Genomic DNA, 25,358 nt, shown 5'->3' on the forward strand with positions numbered 1-25,358 from the left:
TGCTGGACATGGTACCACTGTTATCAGACAAGCATCTCACTAAATGAGGTGCACTTGCCTTTTTCGATGACTCCACATTGTTACTTGGGTTGCTATCTTTTGTTGAACGTCTTCTGCTCGTTCTGCTTTTGCCAGAGTTACTGTTTGATACGGATTTGGAGCGAGTTTTCGTTCTTGCTTTTGGCATTGTCGCAGCTACTATTGATGTTGGTGTTACTGTAGTTGTTGTTGTTGCTGTCGATGTTGTTGTAGTTATTGCTGCTGTCTGCTGTTGTTCTGCATGGCTAGCGTTGGTTCCGGATAAGCTGCTATGACTTTGGGTTTGATAAGAGGGGCCGATTCCTTGTGCTGCTTTCTGATTTAGCATTCGAATGGCATTTTCGTAGGAAGGGGGATTCTTGGCTTTCAACAGGTTCAGTAGTTCTTTATTGTTTTCTTTATTTAATTTATTTGGGTGCTGAGAACTACTCCCTGGGGCTTGAACTTTGGAAGTTGAAGAGCCAGTCACAGAATGTAATTGGTGAGATAGAATCTTACTGGCTACGGTGGCCGTAGGACGAATGGGAGGTGGATCATAAGTATTAGAACCTAATGAGCTTCCATGGATGGGAGTAAAGGTTTTTGGTGAGGGTGGGAGATTTGTCGGACTGGTCACCGAGCTTCCGTTTGAGCCCTGAGAAAGAATGAGTGGTGTATAATGTTGAAGAAGTTGATCTGTGACAGGGCTTTGAGTTGGTGGTTCACAACTCGATGACCGAGATTCAAAACCAGTAATGATATTGTTCAGCAAAGGGTCAGTTGTAGTTGATGAAGAATTCGAGACAGCAGGTGGAGTACTGTGTATAGGGCTTGCACTGCTGTAGCCACTATCTGACACTGGGGTGTGAGAACCAGCTTTGTCATAGTTCATAGTGTGCCACCTTTGCGTTATAGTAACATTAGGAGCCACAAATTCTGGTGCCTGAGAAGAAGACACTTGGAGAGCTGCTATGTCACATAAAGGTGTAGGTTGCACAGAAGAAACATGTTGTGGTTGCTGCAGTAACTGCTGCTGCTGCTGTTGTTGTTGTTGTTGATTGTGGTGAAGGAGTGCAACTGCAGGGAACCGAGTTTGCTTTACTTCGGTCCCTTTCCGAACTACAGCTTGTGCATCAGGAATCACAAATGTGTTTTTTTTTTTAATGAGAAGATCCCCGATTGGACGGTTAATTGTTGAGTTATTAGAGGCATCACTGCTGTTATTAATTTTGTGGTTGCCTTCACTTAACAGTGAAATGGATGTTGTAGCACCTTTGAAGTTAACTTCAGAGACAAACTCATTAGTACTAAGAGCTGTTGTAACAGTTACAGACCCAGGCCCTTCAGAAGGAATGGACGTGTTGGTTTGGTTCAATAAATCTTCCACATCATGCTTAAGATCAGGAAACGGTTGTTCGTTAGCGCCACCCGTTGGAAATACAGAGTTGTTTTGGCTGTTACAAGTCATCGATTCGGTAATGAAGTCAGCAACATCAGATGGCAGCTCATCTTCAATAAAATCCTTTTTCCCTTCGCTACTAGAAGCCTGTAAGATGTCGGACAAAAAGTTTGACTTCACTTGTTTGATACGTTGTTGATGTTCTTGCAGTGTCTGCTGCCGAAGGGATATGTCAGTGAGATGTTTTTGAAGCAAACTAGAATCTGAAGACATTTTTCTCTTGGCACTGCTTTTGTTGGCTGTTTTATCTCCGAGACTATTTGAGGTCGGATTTGGCTCGACAGATTGTAAGAAGGAAGGGAGAGAATCGGGTGCAGAACGCTTGAAAGCAGCAAGTTCTGAAGCCACCTGGTGGGGAGATAACTCTGCAAAAGAAACACCTTGTGCAGATAACTGATTGTTAGTATCACTGCTAACAGCATCCAGATGGTGACTAATAGTAGATACAGCATCTTTGGCCAGACACGGGTTAATATTCAAAGTATCAGTGATATGCTTATCAGCTGGCTGTGACGACTGTCTCTGGAGCAGCTTTATAGAAAGATTTGCGGTCTTACCACTAATCCCAGTGGACATGGTCTGGGCATGGGAACTCATCTTGCTGGTAGAGAGCCATTGACTCGATCCAGGGCTGGACAATCCAAGGCTTACCATTTGCGGAGTACTGTCCAGCAAAGCATCCTTTTCTACACTCGATATGTCAGGGCTTTGAACAGATTCTACAATGGCACTGCTGCTCACAGAATTGTCCAATGTATCTGAAGAATTACTTAATATGTCCGACCAGTCTTGACCAGCAGAGATCAAAGAAACATTTGCTTCAATTTTTTCTGCCAAATCAGCAGCAAGTTTGTTTACCTGGGTTTTCTTTTTGGAATTGTTGCAAACGGGTTTATCGCTGGCTTTTCGTTTGCGGTTATTCGAGGGTTTGTCTGAGTGAGCTTTGAGCAAGTGTTCGTTAGAAGGAGGGTTGAAATCTATGATCAGTGAATCAGAATTATCTGCACCCACCTGGTTAGATTGGACAACAGGGAAGGTGATGGTCGAGTCGATCGGTTTGTTTTCAGTTAAGATAGTCTGTGATGAAGTAGAAGACATATGGCTGGAGACTAACTGGTTGCTGTAAGTTACAACTGTATCCGTTTGCAAACATGTGTTCTTGTCACTGAGGGGAGGAGGAGGAGGAGGAGGTGGAACAGAGAGTTGTTGCTGAGCAGGCATACTAACAGCTACAGGTTCAGTACTGACAAAAGCAATCGTCCCATTGCTTGTTAATGTACCAAGATGAAGTAAACCAGTTGTTACCGGAGTTGTGATGTTACCCTGAGATACTGAAAAGAATGTGTCGCCTGACAAAGTTCGACCACACGACGGAGGTCTTGAAAAAATTAAAGACTCTCCAGATGCTGCTCCAGTCTGAGAATTAACCATGTCTTCTTCGTTGATGGAACCAGGTAACACAGTCGACGCCGCTGCCACTTCGGACTGAAGTGACATTTCTTCTAGATTAGATTCAGAACTCGATGGAGAACTTTTTAAATTCAAGCAGCTGTCTAAAAGAGTTTCATGGATGGGTTCTAATTTCACTTCCTCCAAAGGACTGTCAGGGTTTGATTTAGTTTCCGGAGAATCTTCAGAACTCAGCAGTTCGTTTAAGATTTTAGTTTGCGAAAGTTCGTTTGAGTTCAGGTCAGAGTTGAGTAAAGGTCTCAAAAGAGATGGCGGTTGTTGTTGTTGTTGAGGTGGTGGTGGTTGTTGTTGTTGGGGAGTTTCTTGTTTGGTCTGAGATGCAGCAGCAATTTGTTCCCTTTTACAAACAATGACGGCGCTATCACTAGGGTAAGATTCAGAGGAATTTATTGATTGAGTGAAATCACTTAGAAATATTTTAGCAATCGACTGAGGTTGGTTCACATTGTTTGCACCATTGGGCTCGTTTGAATTAGCAATATCAACAGAAGATTCAACCATAGCAGTTTTGCCAACTGAAGCAATGGTAGATAATGGGATTTGAGCAGATGTGCAATCTAATTTACCTGGTTCCATTTTTACTGCTACCTGAGGAATGGTGGCATCTGTGGCCAACATGTTTGCAAGTGAACCAACTTGTGGCTGGGAAGCATCTGCCAAACTAAAGTTGAAACCTGAAAGCAAAGTTCCTTCTAACTGGATGTTTTTAGAGATCATAAACTGATTCTGGTTCTCTATTGGACATTCTTGTACATCAGACAGACCAGTTAGACCACCGGCCAAAGAAAGTCCAATGGCTGGAGCAGTTTGAATGGTGTTGTTTGGTGGTTCTTCCGTAGCAACTGCAGGCTGAGTATTGATGGAGGTGAACAGCTGCTGAGTAGGAATTGAAAGGTTGGTAGCACTCAATTGTATAGTTTTGAGACTAAGTTGTTCGTTATTAGCAGAAATACATCCTGGGTTGTTGCTGAGGGAGGAGACGGCATCAGGTTTGGGAACGATATTGCTTGTGATTGATGGAATGGTTTGGAGAATGGTTGCTGCCGTTACAGCAGATTGCTGATCCAAATTAGTTCCTGAAACAATGGCTGGAGTGTTCTGAGCAGACGATAGAAACACATTACCGGAATGACCCATGGCTCCAGAAGCTGGGGACCCCAAAATTATGAGAAGTTCATTTGACTTGCTAACATGGTTGACAGGAATAGTAACGACTTCTGTTACAGTTGCAACAGAATTGAACGGGGATGCGGTAGAAGTGGATGATGCAAGTGATGCAGGGAGTGATGTCACGCTGTTACTTTGGCTCAGGGCTTCAACTTGTTCTCGAGCACGTTTTTCTTTCAAAATTGCAGATATCGGCCGACAATCGTAATGTGGAAAGTCAGAGGTACTTGTACTTGGTTCCTGTAGTAACGACAATACTGTTTTAGGTTGCATGGCCTTTGGACGTATTGGTGCAAAGCGGGATCGAGATCGTTTGGAAACCGATGGAGATGTTTGACTGATTAATTCTACAGAACTTACAGGCACACTTTCAGACTCCCCACTTGCTTTACTAGATGGAACCTGCACATAGTTGCCACTCTGTCCACAATTAGGAGAAGAAGGTGATGATGAGTTTTCATTCGATTCTAACATTTGTGCTAAAATACTTGGCTCCGAGTTATGCTCAGCTGCCTTCTGTGATGACGATGGAACTGCGTAATCAGTTGATTGTGTTGTCTTTGTGTCTGCCACATTCTGCAAATGCATCTGTGAAAAAGGAACAAATGCACTTTTTGCATAACCAGGCTGCGAAACAAGGGGTACTCCACTCCCAACTCGTGAAGTTTTATCAAGAATCACATTTAGGGAAAAGGTACCACTATTGCTATTCACACTGTTATCTGTCTGATTATCCCCAGCATCGGCCCCAGCGCCATTGTTCTCATCAACGGATGACTGGCTTTTCTGCAAGTTGTCTTCACTTTCTTCATTAGGTGTTGACAATATGGCTGATAAACTCGACCCAGCATTACTTTTGGGCTTGCTACATCCTTTCTCATCAACCCAACTTTGAGCTGGGATCACAGATGGCTTTTTCACAGAAAGAAAGTTTTCCAGTTGGTCTATTTTGGGTTTTGTGTCTGCTGAATCGTGGCCGCCCTCCTTTTTGGAGAGCTGAGACGTAGATCTTTCATCAGATTGATCACAAATACTGGATGATTTATCTGGAGTTTTCTCTTGGAAAAGAGATCGAGCAGATAACAGTTTTAATGGCTGGGAAAGAGAATGTGCAGCAATGTTTGAAGCCACATCTTGGCAATTTGGTTGATGCCATCTCCTGTCTGCTGCGGCAGCAGCCGTTGCATAACTCGTAGGTTGGTCTTTGATGCGAGATTTACTATCAGATAATGCAGTCGGCATGAGTAAGTTCTCCAAACTACTTGATGATCGAAATCGTAAACAAGATGATGGTGATAAAAACTTGGTCTTCGGGCTAGGAAGGCCCGGGGTGTGAGTTTCGTTTCGTGTCCTTTGCGGAGATTTGCTATCAAATTCATTCTCTTGCCTTTGTTGATGTAGACGACGTTTCTGCTCTTTCAGTATTTCTCGTTCTTGCAGCTTACGTTGGAGTTGTAATTGTGTTTCTCGATGCTTGTCTCCACCAGAAGTATTGGAGAAAAGAGATGACATTGCAGCTAAACAGAGACAGAGAGAGAAAAGAAAAAAAAACAACATAAGTTATTCAGTAATTATCTGAATGTTAAAAATATATTTGGGTTCTTTCTTACTTATACTCTAATCTCACTCAATGTACCCTGGGTACTCATGCTGCACCCCTAATTTAATGTTAAGTCTTGGTACAGAATCTTTTTCCATTCACAGTTTTAGTTTTGACCCCTGTATAAGTCACACCCCGGGTGTTTATATTTTAAGTTACAATCAAGTATAAAATAGTGTGACTCATACACAAGTAAATAAAGTGCATGCGTGTGTGCAGGAATTCAAAGACAAAACAACTTGGCCCCTAAGTGTGTGTGTGTATGAGAGAGAGATACAGAGAGAGAGAGAGGGGGAGATAAAAGTAAAAATATAAGAAAAATATATTTAAAAAAGCTTAATCTCTTCACAATGGTTTTTGCAATGCAAGGTCAGACAGTCATAATATTAATTCTATACCTAATAGTCATGAATAGATCTAAAAGACGCTATAGACCAGATGTTCATTTATAATAGACAATGCAAAAATATAAATGTTAATTCTTCAAATTATTTTTTAATTAATTGAAATAATAAAAGAAACTACGAAACAGCAACAATTTTGTTAAGAGAATAATTGACCAAATTTCACCAGAATTTGAAAGGATGGCAGTCAATGTTGACTCGAGTAGACCCAAGAAAGAGGAAAGAAAATTATTTAAGTCAGACAGTTTTCTGTTTTTACCAACTCACAGACTCATCTAGATGAACCAATGACTCTCAGACTTTTGGTAGTTTAGATCTTCCTCTCAGCCCATGATACTTTACAAATGCCTAACCCCACCAATGGTTTGCCCCACCCAACTAAACCTGCCCTAATTATTTTAACCCAACAGACTCTAATTTGGTGCAGGGGTTTTTTAGCCATATTCTCTTAGACTTTCCTAACCAGTATGGGCTCTGCTTGGCTCATGGTCAAGAAATTTGTTTCTCAACCACATAGTTCTGGGTTCAGTCCCACTGTGTGGCACCTTGGGCAAGTGTCTTCCACTATAGCCCAGGGTCAACCAAAGCCATTTGAATGGGTTTGATAGATGGAAAATGAAAGCCATTGTGTCTGTGTATATCCTTGTCTTGACATCATATGCCCCAGTACTTATTTTACAGACCCTGGAAGAGTAAAAAGCAAAACCAACCTCAGTGGTATTTGAACTTAAAACCTAAAACTACATGCTGCAAAGCATTTGTTTGTCTGTTGCAACACTGGTTACGTGAATCCACTGCTGATATTTTAAATAAATATTGGTCTTAAATTTTGACAAAAGGCCAGCAGTTTCTGAGGAGGGGCCAAATCGTTTAAATCAACCACAAATGCTCAACTGGTCCCTTGCTTTATTGACCTCAAAAGGATGAAAGGCAAAACCAGCCTCAGCACAATTTGAACTTAGAACATAAAGACCTATGAAGCGCCATCTAGCATTTTGTCTGGTGTGCTCACCATTCTGCCAGCTTACAGCCTTACATTATAAACGAATATTAATGAGCATTAGTAAGAAATATTGCAATATTAGACAAAAAAAAAAAGAGAATGTTAAACTTGTATATTAATAATGTGTTAGAAATTAGTATTGAGAAACAAGAAAATTATCTGAGGTTAAAGCCAAGAGGAAAACTTTTAAATAACGCACCAAAATGTTCTGTCAGTATTAAGCTCAGCCAAGGACACATAAGGCAATGCTTTTAACACAAATTTCACCTGCCAATTTGATAATAATAATAATTGCAAAATTCAAACCAGAGGAAAAGCTAAGATAATATTTAAAAGAAATATATTTTGAGATATTAGCAGCACAGCTGAAGTTCTCTACTTACAAGACATGGCAATAAATATATATCACTGAGAAATTGTTAGTAAAATCTATTGAAGTGAGAATGGATAATCTTTACTGTTGCATTTAATTGATTTTTTTGCTATTTGGATCAGACACTGGACTGTGACCATACCTAGGACACCACCTTTAAGGATTTTATAGTGGATGCTATCAACCTCAGAACACTTTGTCTGGGACTTATTTCAACATTCTTGTAAGATAAGAAGTTGGAAAGTGGGCATGAGGGGAGATAACTCATTTGAGCATCAATAATTGCAGAATTTTAACAGGTTTTGACTAATATAAATATGACCAACACCTTTGCGCACACACACACACACACCATGGACGTCCATGCAGTTTTTAGTTTCTATATAATGAATTTCACTCACAAGGCATTGGTCTACCCCAAGGCTATGATAGAAGATACTTGCCCAAAATAGCCGAAGTACCATGCTACAGAAGATCACATCCGGAATTACAAAATGCCAACTGAATCGCTCAACCAGCATCAATATATATTTGCTTAACCCTTCAGCATTCAGATTATTCTATCAAATATAATGGTCACCGATTCCATTCTTTTCAATTAATACTGCATTATCTCTCGTAGCTTTCAGATTTCAATAATGGGATTGCTTATTTCTAGAATGACATTGTTGGGTAGGTGTGAGAGGCTGGATCTGGTCAGTTTAGACATAAAACAGGTAGAATATATTTGGGGCTGGATGTGGCCAGTTTAAAGGGATATCTAAAGAGATTGTTTAAATCCATGTTTCTTCTATATTTGTGAAACAATCCCTTGAAAATCATGGATTTCCCTTATTCTAGTAGGGATTTACAATTATCTGGTCATTAGATCTTTATTCTTCTTTCTGATCCAAGTTGATTTGTTGAATATTCATGACCAGCTGAATATACCTGAGTGACTAAACCTACCGACTTGTAGATGAGACCAATAAAATCCAACTCTTTCTCCTAAACGAAACACTGCAAGTTAACCAAACTACCACTTCTCAATTTTACAGACTACAACACTGCTTGTAGGGCTGAGTGGTTTCGTTATCGTGGTACCTATTTACAACTAGGTGGATAGGGAGAGCAAAGAGTCAAAGTGCCTTGGCCACAGACACAATAAATATTCACCAAATATAGGATACTCCTGAACAAGCAGCCAGACTCTTGGCTGCATCTAGTCGACTCTACAGATGTAGCAATTCCATGTTCTCACAATTATTAGATTTAAATTATTAATAAAAAGCCTTGTCTATGTTGTGAGTTAATTCTCTCTACTTCTGAATGTCTAAACTGCATAGTTTGGATTAGTTCAATATATTAAAGCAGTATCTAAATAAAAATCAGAAAAATACCAAGGTATGTCACATACAGGATAAGAGAGTGTGGAGTAGGAGACGTTTTGGCACAGCCATTTTTGCTCCACCTATTTATTGTTTCTGATTCGACAATGACTTACCTGGCATCAGATAATTCAATATTGCTTTCTCTCTTCTCTCTCTCTCTCTCTCTCTCTCTCTCTCTCTCTCTCTCTCTCTCTCTCTCTCTCAGTTTATATATGTCTGCATATTTGTCTTTTATGTGTGTAAAGAAAGGCAAAGCGTTTCGGTTGACCCTGTTCAATTAATGAATTGTAACGTTTTTTTCTCTCTCTCTTCACTGTTTGTATGTGTATATTTCTGCATGTATGAGTACGTGCATGTGTGTGCATGTGTGTGTGTGTGTGCATGTATTTGTCTCTGATGCCAAAGCATACTATTGCCAAAGAGGCTGAATGTCCAATCAGCCATGCCAAATAGCTAACGTCCAAACAGCTGCACCAAATTGTCTCCTTCTTGTAAGAAGGATGATGAGAGTCAAAGGCTTGGACCTCCTACGACATAAGCAAGCAAGCAACCATTCAAAAACACTAAGTCTCACTAAAAATACAACAGTAAGACTGGTTGATGGTGAAGAGTGTGAAATCTGAATATGACCAACCATTTGAACTGAGAGTCCCAGCCTCTTGCATAGCTGCACTGACTGTAAATGCTGCCATAGATTTGCTGTTCACATAAGAATTGCTGACGAGGAACTCCGATAGATCACGAAGACCAGTAAAACCACGTTCCAACAACTTCTCCGCCCACTCACAGACCAGTTGGCAGGAAGCATTGAACAGCTCATCTCGGCCATAGCTGTCATCGTCCTGAAAGAATAAGAGATAAGAGAAACTGGAGGTTATTTAGGAAGCATGCTGTGTCATAGACAAACAGTAACCCTGGGTACTTGGCACAAAAGTTCTATATTTTAGGAGTAAAAGATTGGGGTGTCATCACATTCTACATATACATGCATGTGTGTGTGTATGTGTGTGTGTGTAAATATATATAGGTTTGGTGCATCAGAGGTTTCCAAACTGTCTTCCAACACTTCGGTGGGTGAGTGATACTTTCTAGTTGTGTTAAGTCAAAACATAAATTTTTACAAAAAAGAATGAAATTGATAATGGTTTCAAATTTTGCCACAAGGGCAGCAATTTGAGTGTGGGGGGTGCTAACGATTCTGCCAGCTTGCCACCTTAAATTATTATTATTATTATTATTATTATTATCATTAATAATAATAATAATAATAATAATAATAATAATAATAATAATAATAATAATAATAATAACGATAACAAACTAGTTGTCGTCATCATTGTCATTATTATTATTATTTAACATGTTTTCCATGCTGACATGAGTTGGCTGTGAAATATATTTGAGATCCAACAACTCAGTGTACAATTTGTGAGATGATGTGATGTTTAATTACTAACAAAACTTAATCAATTTGTCACACAAAGTGTTTTGTTCTTAGAAAGTGTGTTGCCATTGTGAAAAGTTTGGAAAGCTCTGCCTTACAGGGTCACTCAATCTACTAGAAATAACTGCCAAATCTCCCTCAAATCCCACCCTACAAACAGAGAACACATTGGATAATATAGTCCTGGACACGCTGTGCCTGAAAAAGAAAAAGACAGGATGGTCATGGCTGGAAAGTCTGCTTGATGACAGTAGCATGAGCAACAGTCACACATACATTTAATTTTAGTGTAACAGGTTTGAAATGTTAAGAGAAACCAACCAAGGAATGGTAAAATGAAATGCCATCTAACTGGAAACAGATTAACAGAAATTCTCAGACAGGTTTCAAGAAACAGAGAAGAAATTCTTTCATTTAATTACCCTCAATTTTCTTGGAGAGATTTCCAACTCTGGTAAGACGGGTGGCTGTACCTCCAGCTTCTTGCGTATGCCACTGTACACATATCTGGTTTTAGAATTAAGGAATGGTCGATTAACCAAAGACAAGAAACAAGAAGAATTACAAGTTTTAACCTCAGGCCTATTGTCAGAATGGTTTGAGGGGGGGGGGGGGATAAGGTAACTGAGAAAGCTGGGGTGGGGGTGGGGTTATATCCGCTGCAACCCCCATTCCCCCAAGCCTCTCCTATATTTCTCTCCATCATTATTTACTAGTCACCTCAGCCCAAACCCCTGTATCACTTCACTTATTCTCACCCCCCCACCCCAACGTCCTTCGAGTACGTACCCCAACCCATCTTCACCACCACCATCTCTCTCTCACTAATGACCACTCTCTCTCCCTTACTCTCCGACCCATGTGTGCTTCCTTGATCCTACTCTCCAACTCACACAGCTTTCTCTTCCAACTTTCTACACCTCAGCAATTTGAGGCCATTGCTTCATGATGGCATCAGAAAATGAGAAGAAGAGATTCTTGAAGCAATGCTTAATGCCAACAACATCGACAACAACAACAACAACAAATGAAACAGCAGAACAGTCGAAAGAAGGTAGAACTTTTGGTATTTGCAGCATGAAAGGATACTTTGATTGACCTCTCTGGCCTAAACGTCTTGGCTTGATGTTTGGAAAGACACATTTCATAATCTTGCCGAAGTCAGCAGTGCTGAGTGGACGAAGGGAGAGGCTTTCGCAATAGTTTCTGGAAAATAACAACAAGTTATCACAATCATTAATATCATCATCATCATCATCATCATCATCATCAACATCATTTATATCATTTCTTGAAAAAATATATTACACACATACATTGGTGCCACCCAGATTTCTTGAAGAAAAAGATTACAGCTAAGACTCCTGAAAGAATTTTCTTTGTGCTGCTGTTGCTTGTGCACAGCTGGATGTGTAGATATGGGATTCAGTTCATAAACATGAGGTTCAGGGTTCTATTCTGACTGAGTGACATATTTAATCTGTTGAGTGTATATGAATAATAATAATAATGATAATAATAATAATAATAATAATAATAATAATAATAATAATGATAATCATGGTAATACCTATATTCTTCATAAACTTCTTTTTTGGGTAGACAGATATCACAGTTCTCTTCCAAGTGGCTCTTAATCCATGTGAATGCTTGAGTCTGTTCAACACGGCTTGTTGTATGCAGAGATGAGGTCGGACTGCTAGAAAAAAGAGAAACAATAAAATTAGATGTTGTCCTCGGGTGGTAGTGGACGGCTTATGATTTACGAAGGCAGAATGTAAATTAATACTGATGATATTTTGTCAACTTTAAGGTGTTACACAATGGCCCTGCGCTTGAGCTACAGATCTCCACTTCTTGCTACAATCAAACCATACAATTTCAGCATTTGCATCCCTCACTCTCTATTTCTCTCCCCATGTGCCATCCTTGTAGGTGTCCATATATCATGGACTTCCAGGCCAAATTCCAAAGATTTATGATTCTTCCTGCAAAAGATGCAATGGTGGTTTCTTAATGCTGTCTGCCAATTTGTTTACCGTTTCCTCTGTTAATTTCTTCACTCAGGGCCTAATTAATCCTTAGACATGGGGAGTGGGGAACTAGATCATACGGCATCAGTGCATGTCCTTCACACATTTGTGACCCCTTATGATCCATGTCTAGGGACCAACCCCCTTCTGAGTCCCGTGTGCCTTAACCACAGGACCATTTCTGCCATTTGACCTATAATAAGGATCCTGAACAAATACTACCATCCTGGGCCAGAGAAGACCTGGAAGTAGTTGGGACATCATGTTCTTCAAAACTCCTGAACTCTTGAGCTGGAGCCTCACCACTGGATAAAGTTGGTTGAATGACTTGCTCAAGGTATTGTGACCCAGTACTTGATTAGCATTTTATGTTACTGGCCTTGAAAGGAAGAAAGGGTAAGTTGACCTTGGCATGATTTGAACTCAAAATGTAAAGAACTGGCAAGGGGGGGGGACAAAAAAATTAACCAGAATAACCACAAGTAAAATATTCAGATAGAGTTTCAGTTTTGAAAATAAATTGATAAAATTACTTTATTTGATACTATTTCAGAGATACTAATGACCAAACTTAATTGATTTTTCAATGATCTAATCACCGACAAGTAATAAAAGACCAAACCAATAGAACTAAAATTAGACGTTAGAAAATAGTTTGCCAGACTATGATGCCATCGAGGTATTTCACTGTTTGGAGATAAGAACTGATTTGTCAGTAACGATCTACCACAAAGTGTCTCAGTCTCATATGATTTTCTCTACACACACAAATGGAGTTCGGGTATCTATTATTATTTTACACAAATGTCGTCATCGCCATTGCCACTGCTGTCAGCACCACCACCACCACCACTGTGTGGAAACCCATTGTTTATATGTGTGTGTGTGTGTGTGTACACATTTATGGTCAGGGTCAAAAGAGAATATCTGTAGCAGTGGTATCAGAAACAAGGGCCTCAGGAATATGATGCCATTGAGGCCAATTTGGAGGTCAAATTAAAAGTTGTAAAATAATTACCTTATCTGATGGCATAAAATGCACATGAATGGATAGGTGTGACTGTGGGGTAAGAAGCTTGCTTCTCAACCACAAAATTCCCAGTTCAATCCCACTGTTTGGCACCTTGGACATGTGTCATCTACTCTCGCCTCACAGCGACCAAAGTCTTGTGAAGGGATTTGGTAGACAGAAACTGAAAGAAGCCTATCGTATGTGTGTGTGTGTGTGTGTGAAGGTGTCTGTGTTTGTCCCCACCCACCACTTGACAACCAGTGTTGGTTTGTTTACATTCTCATAACTTGGCAGTTTGACAAAAAGAGATGATAAAATAAGTACCAGGCTTAACAGGAAAAAAAAACAGTCCTAGGGTTGATTTGTTCAACTAAAATTCTGCAAGGCAGTGCCTCAGCATGGCCACAGTGCAATGACTGAGACAAGTAAAAGATAAAAGATGGGCTCATCAGATGCACCCCAATTTCAGAAGCTCATATTTAGGAAATGAAATTAAAGTCCTTCCCATATGGGAGCTGGGCTGAATGTTTTTGAAGCATTTTATAAAAAGGGGCCTCTTGTTTGCCTTCAAATATATTCTGTTTTATAACAGGAGAGATAAGAGAGGCAAACAAGGACAAAGTGGTATTAGAAGAAAATATATCATGACATTTGCGAGATTTATTGAAACTGTTAATGGTTTAAGTAATTTAATTAGAAATCAAACAGAAAAACTGAACAATGAAAAGAGAAACATTATTAATATGACAGGAAAAATATTTCTTATTACACTCCATTACCTTTGGTGGTGGTGGTGGTGGTGGTGGTGGTGGGGAAGCCTGTCATCTACACTGGAGACGACTTTTTAAACATTTATATAGCAAAGGCTATATAAATTAGAATATTGGCTTCTGGGAATCAATTACTCTCACCAATACAAATTTATTGAACCAGGCCACTATTCAATTAAATTGGGAGTCTTTGTCAGCTTTAATCAATTGGAAAATTATAAACATTCCTAAATCTGTCATCGATCACTCACCATCTCTCTCTTACCCGCTGTGTGATACGTCACCTGTTGAATGAGGAATGGCATCGGAACTGTCTGCATTCAACGCCCCACCCCCCGCCCAATCACCCTTTTATCACTTTACCTCTCTTCAACCATCATCTGGCTTGCTGTCTCTCCAATCCTCTTCCATCACAACGCCTGCATAATGAAGGCACTGAATCAGCCCACATCCAGTACTCCCACCCTTCTTTTACTTGTAGCCATCACACACTTCTCATGACTCTCCACTGACATCTATCGCTCTGCCTTATCATTGCAATGTCACTATTGCTATTCATCACAGTCCCTCCCCTTACCATCACACATTCACTGCTTATTCAATGTCATTACCAATAACAAACACCTACCAGCCTCCCTCTCCTATTACTTTTTACTCCACCCCCACTCATTCTATTTCACCCACAACACACATACTCTCTCTCTCTCTCCTTTTGACCTTTTGCTCACGTTTGCCTTGAAGGACTAACAACAATGTAGAGAGGAATTCCTAGCCTTGCAGGAGACATGGAAACTTTTCTAGTGCCAGTGCCATAATGAAATACACCCAGTTCACTCTGTAGAGTGGCTGACAAAGGAACAGGGACAGCAGAGGGCAGAGCAGACGCTTTAGTTTTGTAAAGAACAGGACAATGTCCATGGTGCCAGTACCACCCAATACACTGTGTGACCAACTCTAAAAACCATGCTAAAATATGAAATACACAAGTAAGATTTGGTCTTTTCTTCTGGGAACAATTCCATGACATACTATTTAACTCAAAGCTGGGCCCTAAGTGGTGTAGAGTACACCTGGGAACAATAGTGGCTAAGATGTGGTTCCACACTTCTTCTCAGAACCCTAAAACTCCTGAACCAGGGACCCACAACACTGGATGCAGATTAAAGTCATACTCGGCTAAATAGTGATACAAAATGATTGCCAAAGCAGAATAAGTGAGTTTGCCATTAAAAAGAGAGAAGATTTGACATTAACAACAGAACCTTTTATTGAAGAAGCAATTGGACACAATCCTCGGAATATGGGTTCTAGTCCCACCTGGGTTAAGCAGTTTTTTTGCTTTTTTTTTTTTTGCCTCTCCATCTATTTCTCATAATAATGGTGCAGTGATGCCTGCTTCTTCATGATTGGAAATCACAATGGTTTACACTGATTCAAAGATCAAAAGAACCGGAGAATAAAGAGTGATTTATGTCGGAGGCAAACTGAATGCTCTACAACTTGCTTAATGCATTAGTTTTCACACAGCTAAGTGTTTTTAGAGTAAATAAGAATAAAAAAATCCTGTTGAATGGAATTTTAAGAGAAGAACAGAATTAAATTCCCTTCCTGAAACAGTTCTAGTAGTCTAAAGGATGATAAGATACAAAATAAATAAACACAGTAAAAAATGAATCACAAAACTTTTACAGAAGAACCGGCTGAAAGCAGTGACTCTATTTTCACAAGTGATTTAGTTTAGTTGGTTAAAAGAAAAGAAGAAAAAAGTAACACATTCACAAAACAACCCTTAAAATTGCCCTTTAAACTGTGGAATGAAGTGAAATTGAGGTAAGGTGTGTGTGTGTGTGTGTGTGTGGAGGAAGGTGTTTCTAATAAAAATAGTAAAGTCTATCTCGGATCACAAATATGGCAACATATTGGCAACAAGTCAAAATAAATTTCCACAGCAACGATGTAATTTCTTGTCAGACTAACAAAACAATATGAGATTCTGATTCAAATTCACAGAAGAAGCAACAGAGAGGGGTAGCTGAGACAGGACTCACACACACACACATTGTTACATTATGTACTTTCAGAACAATAGGTCTTGGGTTCAAATCTTGCTTGGATTCACTGTCTTCCAACAGCCTTCATAACCTTAATAAAACAGGTACCAGTAATATATTGGCTTCAAATTTTGGCACAAGGCAGCAATTCTGGAGAAAGGTGGGGCAAGTCTATTACAACAACCCCCAATGCTCAACTGGTATTTATTTAATTGACTTTGAAAGGATGAAAGGCAAAGTTGACCTCAGTGGAATTTGAACTCAGAACGTAAAGATGGATGAAATGTTGCTAAGCATTTTGCTTGGCATGAAGACACTCACACCAATGCACTTGTATGCACACACACGCGCGCGCGCGCGCGCACACACACACACACACACACACACACACATACATCCTTGCTGGCCATATATCTCATGTCCCACAAGTCCCTTCAAAGATCAACCAGACAGCTAGGGGCCACCAGCTTCCTGTCCAGCCACGTGGTCCAAGAAATTCTCCTTTTTAATTAATTTGGTGTCGTTGGAATGTTGATCTTACTCCTAATGACACCATGTGACCCACCACAACCAATAGCAGCTCAGTTCCCAGCAGCCAGCTTGAACTTCCTGCATCTCTCCATTCATCCAATCGTGCCTGATGGGCCAGGTCTCTGTAAGAAGCCTACAAACCTTTAAGTCACACAGTAACGAAGCTGTTTCAAATAATACATACATATGTAAACACACATATACACACAGGTAAATGCAAAGTAGCAGAAAGATGGAATACGCTGTCTGTATTGACAGGTGGGGTGAAGTGAAATACAGCGACATATGAAATACTGAAACAACAGGTAAAACAGGTACATACAGTGTGAGTTGGTCATCATTGGTGGCGCCAGTAGGAAGTTTGAGGTACAACAATAACTTTTCTACATCAGATAACTGGTTCACATCTTGCTGTAAAACAAAACAAAAAAATTGATAGTGTCTTGTAAAGTAAATTGCAGACAGATATGTGGATCAATGGGAATGGTTTAGTAGAGGGGGAGGGGCAGATACAGTTTAACAGAGAGGGAGGAGCAGATATGATTTAGTATTGTGAGAGGGGCAGATACAATTTAGTAGAGTGGGAGGGGCAGATGCAATTTAATAGAGTGGGAGGCACAGATATAATTATTTCCCTTCAATTTTAATGCCATTTACATTTCTGATGCATCAGTGGAATATGAATCAACCTCAGTACCAGAGGTACCAGTGCTATACTGTCTTCTTATCAAATCCTGAATGATGAAAGCCAAAGTTGACATTAGTTGGATTTGAACTCACGAGGCAAAGAGTCCTGATTGAATAATACCAGAAGACAATTTGTCTGACACTCTTATAGTTGTGCCAATCTAATCAATCAACTTAACCAACCCCAGTGCATGACTGGTACAAATCTTTTTCTTATAAAATTTGTGGTCTTCTTAGTTTCCGTCTACCAAATTCACTAAACAAGGCTTTGGTCGACCCGAGGCTATAATAGAAGACACTTGCCCAAAGTGGCATGTAGTGGGACTGAACCAAGAACCATGTGGTCGGAAGAGCAAGCTTCTTAACACAGAGCCAGGCCTGCGACTATAATATAATGATATTTTTTTAAAAATATAATTGGAAAGAAGCTCAAATGATTTTTAAAAAAAGTTGTCTTTTTTATTGGAAAAATGGAAATAATGCATGTCATTATGGACTTTGTCAATTGTTGATGAAATAGAAGAAAGAGAGAAGAGACTCAATGCTTCAGAGAACAACCATCACCACCACCACTGCCCCCCCCCCCACTGAGGATAGGAGAAAAGAAATGTTGAAATTAGCTCAAGAGGAAGGATTTAATGCAAGAATCCATAAGATGACAAAAGAGAAAATAAAAGTAGTAACAATTGGTAATTGATTATGATTGATAGAAAAATAATCAACTTGTAATGAAGAGGTTCTTAATACAGAAAACATCTGCCCAAAGATGAACCTTGGGATCGAACCTAAAACTGTATGGTTGTGAAGTAAACGTCTGAACCAACACAACCATTCCTGAATCTGTTTCAAGCTGCTTCTTCTTACCATATTTCCATTGAAATGCTCTGCCTTTGTTTCAATTAATTTCAAAAACAATGAAGAATTTCGTAAAATAACTTTATCCTCGTTAAGCTAGATTAAATTAACCTGATTGGAGGGATTAGTCACTCAAAATCAACCCCAGTATTAATTTTTGAGGGAAAGCTTTCATTTTTGCATCACAGAGTTTGGGCTGGTCCCAGGTGAGTTGGGATCAAAAGAGGAAAAAAAATTTTTAATTTAACCAAAAAACAAAAACACAGCAAACAATGATTTGCCTTGTTTAATTAATCCTATTGGTATTTAACAAAATTCCAAATAAGGTTTTTTTTGTTGACACCTGAACATTATTATGGATTTTCTAAAGCCTTAATTCCTTTTGACACCAACCCACCTGAGAGTGACCCTGGTTCTACAAAACAAACACTTTGTTTTAAAATGACCTCAAAACCTGCCACCAACATTTCATGATTATGTTCTAAACATCATCATTTAACGTCCGTTGTCCATGCTGGCATGGGTTGGACAGTCTGACACAGGCCTGGCCAGCTAGGAGCTGTCCAGACCCCAGCTGTCTGTTGTGGCATGGTTTCTATGGCTGGATGCCCTAACCCTAATGCCAACCACTCAACAGAGTACTCCACTGGGTGCTTTTTACCTGGCATTGGCACCTGAAATGGACAAGCCTGTATGTGAGCAAGACAACGTTTTTTCTTAGCTTGACGCATCTTATCAAGTACAGCAAAGCACCACATTGCCCAGTCCCTTGTCCTTTCCTTGGTGAGGCCCAGCGGTAATAAAGACACAATTATTTTACTAAATTTCTTTATTATCTTTAGAATTAACTGAAGCAAAAGAAGTGTTTTTTGAATAAAAATATGGTTGCAAAAGCCTGAAATGAAATTTTTAAAAATCTGCAGCACACTGTTTGAAAATCCCTGTCCAAGAGTGTAATTTGAAGGACATTTGATTACTATTTCTAGCAGGTCAATTGGTAACAGAGAGGTTTTTTTAACGGTTCATCATCAGGTTTTGTTAGTTCAGTTCAATAGATAACTGAGGGAGGAGGGGGTGTAAACACATTAAATGCCAAGAAAAAACTTAATGGTTATTACAACAACAATGTTGGATTTCTGAATGATCAATGAAAGATTGTAGTTTGATAGACACCATGATTTATTGGGTTGAGTCACACAGCCTGAACAAAGAGCAGAAAACAGATTGACTATCATCATTGGTCGACTTACGGAATACTTTTTTAGTTGGTTGTTTTCATTTTCCTTCTCTATTTATACTTCTTCCTCCTCATCATCATTATTGGTGCAGCCACACCACCACCACCACCACCATTTCTCCCCACCCCACCTCATCTCATTCCTACAGGTCCACCTGTTCCTCTTACAGGAGGACCAAAATCTTCCTCCTGTCACCTTCAGTCTCTCATTCAATACACCTGCCCTCTGTCTGTGTGTCCCTGTATGCAGGGAGAAAATGGGTTTTTGAATAGCTACAGTGAGGGCTTGTTTATGCATAGGTTGCAAACTCCACATGTGTGCGATGTTGCCAATGCTACATGTATGCATGTGATCTTGCACACATAACATGAACACATGGATGCTGCAAAAGCTACATGCCTATATAATTTTGTCAACGCTCCATATATACATATAGATGTTGCAAACACACTACAGCTATGCAGTGTTGCAAACACATTTAAGTGCAGGTTGTAAAACACTACATGTCTATGGCATGTTGCCAACACAGCAAGTGCATGTGGATGCTACAAAAATACTACATGACTACATGTGTATACAAGAAGTAAAAATGAATGTTCTAGTGTGTGTGTGTGTGTGTGTGTGTGTGTTCAGAGAAAAAGAGAGACAAAAATGAGACAGTAATCCTGTTCAATGGTTTATTTATTAGATTTTGTCTGAACTCTAGCATTAATAAGAATGGAGCATTTTCATCTTCAACTGAACCAGTAATTTTTTTTTTTTTTAATATGTCGGTGGGATCAAATCAGAAAAGAACATATATATCTATAAGTATATGTGCGTATGCGCATATGTACGTGTGTGTGTGTCTGTATGAGCTTTAAAATAGTTTTTATTTATAAACTGACAACGACAATGAGAGAACACTAATCCCGTGTTTAGTTATGACCTAAGTCCCATCACCCATATTCCGGTTTACATCATGGCTGATCTTATCAAGATGATCGATAACACAACTTTGGCCAGCTATCAACCATTTTGCTCCTCCCCTTCTTCCTCTCTCCCTCTCTCTCTCTCTCTCTACACACACACACACACATATATGTATGTATGTATGTATGCATGTATGCGTGTATATCTTCTGCTATCACTGAGTTCTACTGATTTATCATGACTCATTCTGTAAGCAAGTGTTCAACAAGAAAAACATCTCGTCGCAGCAATGGTGAACATGGTTTACACCTCGGAATAAGACATATAAACCGTGTTGGAACAATCCATTCATTCTCCAATGCATATCAAAGTTTAACAAGAAAAATATATTTTCTAATAAATAAATCAACATAAAGCTGTCCAATAAACCTTCCAGAAACTGTTTTATGTTCCCTTTTTGTTTCGAGAGAGAGAGAGAGAGAGAGAGAGAGAGAGCTGATAAGGAGAGAGAGGAAGAAAGAGGGAAGAGAGAGAGAGTGTGTGAGAGTGTGAGAGGGAGAGTTTCAGAAGCTGTTCACAGCAAATGCCTTTCTGTAGGTTTTGGGTGTTTTTCTTTTCCGCTGTTCTCAACTAAATATTACCGAATCCTGCAGTAGTAATGCACAAGGATACTACCACACTGAAAGCACAGGTGAATGTGACTGCTCCTCCGCTTGCTAGAAATAGCAGTCAAATCTCCTTTAAATCATATCCTGCTACCTAAAAGAAGGTTGGATAATGTTGGCTTAGGTGAATGAAATGGAACAGTGATGAATAGATCTGCTCAGTTAAGGTTGACCTGGGGCTAAAACAACAACAACAACAACACCATATACAGGTAAAATAAACAGGATTTGAGTAAACTAGAGATAAATTGGATTGGTAATTAGTGGGAATAGTTTAAGAAATGAAATAAATTCGTTAGCTGCGAAGAAGAGGTAAAATGTTATGTTTTGACTAATTAGCTGATTTGGTATTTATTTGGCAAAGTGTAAGACAATCATATTAAACACCTTTCTTGTGCTTGTCCTGGCTTTGAGTTCAAATCGTGCCACTGACAACCCTGGAAATGGTTATAGCATCACTCAAAGTGCCTTGTGGTAGTTGTTCCTGCACTTTGCGATGATGTCAAGCCAAGGAGAGAGTGATACACACACACACACACACACACAAATACATACATATATATATGATGGGCTTCTTTTAGTTTCCATCTCCTAAATCAACTCACATGGCTTCGGTCAGCCTGGGGCTACAGTAGAAAAGACTTGCCCAAAGTGCTACAAAGCAGGACTGAACCTGAGAGTATGTGATTGGGAAGGAAAGTTCCCAACGAAGCAGCCCTACCTTCACTTTTACATCCATTAAAGACACATAAAGAATAAATTTTGTAAATGGCTAAGATATTCATGGGAAAGAAAAAAGTTAATATCAAATGATCTAACAATGCAGATGACATTAATTTAATTGGTGAAATAGCAATGACATGCTGGGGGTCCAACATGGTTATGTTTTCATATAAGTCAGGAACAACAGTATCCTCTGCCCCATCCCTGCAGCACCCCTCCCGTCCATGACAATCCCTTTTCTAAAAGAATGTCATTGTGCCTGAATAAGAAAACTGTCTAGACAAACTTGTCTTGCTAAATTAACTTTGCCACCGACTGATGTGGTGTTCAGGGCTGACTTTTGTGCTATCACTCACTTGAATGCTAAGAGCACCGATATAAACTCTGGCCTAATGGGTTTGTAGGCTTAAGACAGACTTTAACATACACATACATACATGCATGCACACACACACAAAAACACACACGAAAACACACTTTTGATCGTTACACCAAACTATGCTGATCTGCCATTATTTGATAGGGAGGTATTCAGTGGTATGCCTATACATGTGTGTGTGTGTGTGTGTGTGTGTGTGTGTGTGTGTGTGTGCATACATCCATATACACACACACACACACGTATGGACATATACCTACATAAACACTTTTCCCCCTCCTACCAGCACCACACCTGATTCTCATTCCCATTATACCACCGATCAAAGGACAACTTGCCAAAAACTGTATAATAGCAGAAAAAGCAAAAGTAAAACACAGTCTGGTGACAGTGAATAAGCTGAGACTTCAAAGTCACTGTCAACCATTTTATTGTACTCTGCTGAAAAGTATTGAGTAATACTTCTGTTTAATGTTAAAATAAGTTCAGGCATAGCTGGGTGGTTTCAGGTTCAGTCCCACTCTGTGGTACCTTGGGTATGTGTCTTCTACTATAGCCCTGGGGCAACTTATGAATGGATTCGCTACACAGAGACTGTCTAGAAGCCCATTGTGTGCTTGTCTTTGTGTCTGTACTTACCCCTCTCCTGACAACTAGTGTTGGTTTGTTTATGTCCCTGTAACTTGGTGGTTCAGCAAAAGAGACCCATAGAATAAGTAGTAAAATTTTAAAAAAAAGAAAACAATAAAAACGGATTGATTTGTTTAACTAAAACTCTCCAAGATGGTGCCCCAGTATGGTCGCAGTCCAATGACTGAAACAAGTAAAAGATGAAACATCAAAGATGTAAATTTACACAAAAACTTTAATATGAATGTGTGTGTGTATGTGTATGTATGTATTTATGGATGTGCATGTGTGTGTGTGTGTGTGTGCATGTGTGTATATGTGTGTATATATGTATGTATGTATGTATGGGTGTGTGTATTTTAAGTCTAACACTGAAACTGTGTCGTTGCATTGAAGCCTTGCAAATGGTTTTCTTGATCCAATCTCCCAAGAACTAGTAAAAGAGATGCCAGTTCCAGGGGTCAAAAGTAAGGAAAGTTGCTTTTGTTTCCATGTCTTTAAGTCAGGAGGGGGAATGCAGTAGCCAGGATCCTTTAGAAAGCTTCCAAGAATGGTAGAAAGGTGGAAGGAAAAAAGGGATGAAGATCATCTTCCAACTGGGAACCTAGCCTCAATGTTTGCAATGGAGTGGCTTCAGCTAAAGGCACTACCAATGCCGGGGGGTGGTCATGATAAGCTGGGCGAATGGATGAAATCTATCACTGAAGTAGGCCATGGTGGGATTTTGGACTCAGAACACAGAGAGCTGGAACAAACACCACAAGGCACCATGCCCAACTCTACCAATCCACCACGTTGGACTGAACCCTTTTTGTATCAATCCTGAGAGGATAAAAAGTAAAGTTGACCTCAACAGGACTTGAACTCAGGACACAGAGAACTGCAACAAATGCCAACCTGCTACATTGGATTTGGTATATTTTTAGAAATCCTGAAGGAATGAAAGGCTAAGCTGACCTTGATGGGATTTGAACTCAAAGCATTGAGTGTCAAAGCAAATACTATGAAGTATTTTTTTCCGATGCTCCAATGGTTCTGCCAATTCTTTGCATGAAGAACTTGGTAATAAAAAAGACTAACAAAAAAAAAGACAAACAAACAAAAAGAAAGGAAAGCAGAATAAAAATAAATATGAACGATGGCTAAGGATGACAGCTGAAATGCAAGAAGACTAGTTTTTCATTATGTAATTGGCAGTTTTTGCATTTGGAACCTAAACAAAGTTGCTTTAGGCATTCATCATGTCTGGTGGGTGGTGAAATAAAATAAAATACCCCACCCACCCCCTCTCCTAGCATGCAAGATTATATAATGTGTTAGTGAGATACAACTGTGTATTTCATTGGGATAACATTTCTTTGGATGTCAGCTTGTCTTTAAGGTTTTCTTGAAAAATAAATCATTATTTCATATCATCATCATCCTCCTCATTTAACATCCACTTTTCTACGCTTGCATGGGTCAGATGGAATTTGTTGAGGCAGATTTTCTACAACCCCTTGAAAGACTGCAACCCAGCCGTATTGGGTTGCTGTCCAATGACTGAAACCAGTAAAAGACCAAAAGAATATTCCTCACAATCATGTGAGGTTGTCTGAGAAGTTGAGTATCTGTCAGCAAGAACTAACAATTTATGGCAATCTTCATGAATGATGATGTAAAGAAAGTTTGGAGAAAAAAAGAAAAAAAAGAAAAGAAAAGAAAGAAATGAAGTTTAGTAGTTTATTTGATTCTGAATTATTCTCATTGGTAAAAAGTCTAAACCAGGATCTCAAGTAAATGTAAACTCGTGAGAATGAATTTCCGTAATTGGCAAAGATATTCATAAAGAAAAAGAAAAGAAAGAAAATCACATGAGCTAACGATGCAGAAGACACTAATTAAATTGGAGAAATAGCAGTGACGTGCCTCGGTCCAATATGGTTGGTTATGTCTTCATAGAAGTCAGGAATGACATAGTGTCCTCCTCCTCTCTACACATTCCTCCCCACTTACCTGACACTCCTTTTGTAAAAGAGTGACATCCTGCCTGAATAAGAAAACTGTCCAGACAAACCTATCTGGCCAAGTTAATAATTGATACTGGTTACAAAACAAGGAAATTAGAAACACATAGTAATAATAATAATAATAATAATAGTAATAAACCGTTTCCACTATAGGCACAAGGCCAGCAGTTTTGGGGGAGGAGGAGTAAGCAATTACATAGACTCCAGTACATGACTGGTATTGATTTTATCAACCCCAAAAGATGAAAGGCAAAGTGAACCTCAGCAGAATTTGAACTCAGAATATAAAGATGGACAAAATGCTGGCACGCATTTTGCTCAGAGTTCTACTGATTCTGCCAGCTCTGATCCTTTCTGATATAGGCACAAGGCCTGAAATATTGCGGTGAGGGGGCCACTTAATCAGATCAACACCAGTACTCTATCGGTACTTTATGCTATTGACTTTGAAGGGACGAAAGGTAAGTCTGACCTCAGCAGAATTTTAACTTGGCACATAAAGAGTTGGAACAAGTACACCCTTGTCTTGATATTACATGACAGTTCTAAATGAGC

General features: G+C 39.4%; 1 protein-coding gene across 2 annotated transcripts in view; it reads right to left on the reverse strand.

Moving 5' to 3' along the window:
- Positions 1 to 25,358, reverse strand: part of LOC106882935 (uncharacterized) — a 148,033-nt gene that overhangs the window by 1,564 nt on the left and 121,111 nt on the right. Inside the window, exons 3-8 of one of the 2 annotated variants that reach the window (XM_089366301.1) lie at positions 17,028 to 17,116; positions 11,879 to 12,004; positions 11,398 to 11,514; positions 10,731 to 10,815; positions 9,499 to 9,706; positions 1 to 5,631 (exon numbers count right to left, since the gene is read on the reverse strand). The exon at positions 1 to 5,631 is cut by the window's left edge and continues 1,564 nt beyond it. In XM_089366301.1, the coding sequence (XP_089222427.1) occupies positions 1 to 5,631; positions 9,499 to 9,706; positions 10,731 to 10,815; positions 11,398 to 11,514; positions 11,879 to 12,004; positions 17,028 to 17,116 (6,256 nt within the window). Of the gene's footprint in view, positions 5,632 to 9,498; positions 9,707 to 10,730; positions 10,816 to 11,397; positions 11,515 to 11,878; positions 12,008 to 17,027; positions 17,117 to 25,358 lie in introns of both variants that reach the window. The other variant, XM_089366300.1, reaches the window with a different exon arrangement.

This window comes from Octopus bimaculoides, chromosome 18, assembly GCF_046866305.1.
Source record: "Octopus bimaculoides isolate indiv1 chromosome 18, ASM4686630v1, whole genome shotgun sequence".
Classification (NCBI taxonomy): domain Eukaryota; kingdom Metazoa; phylum Mollusca; class Cephalopoda; order Octopoda; family Octopodidae; genus Octopus; species Octopus bimaculoides.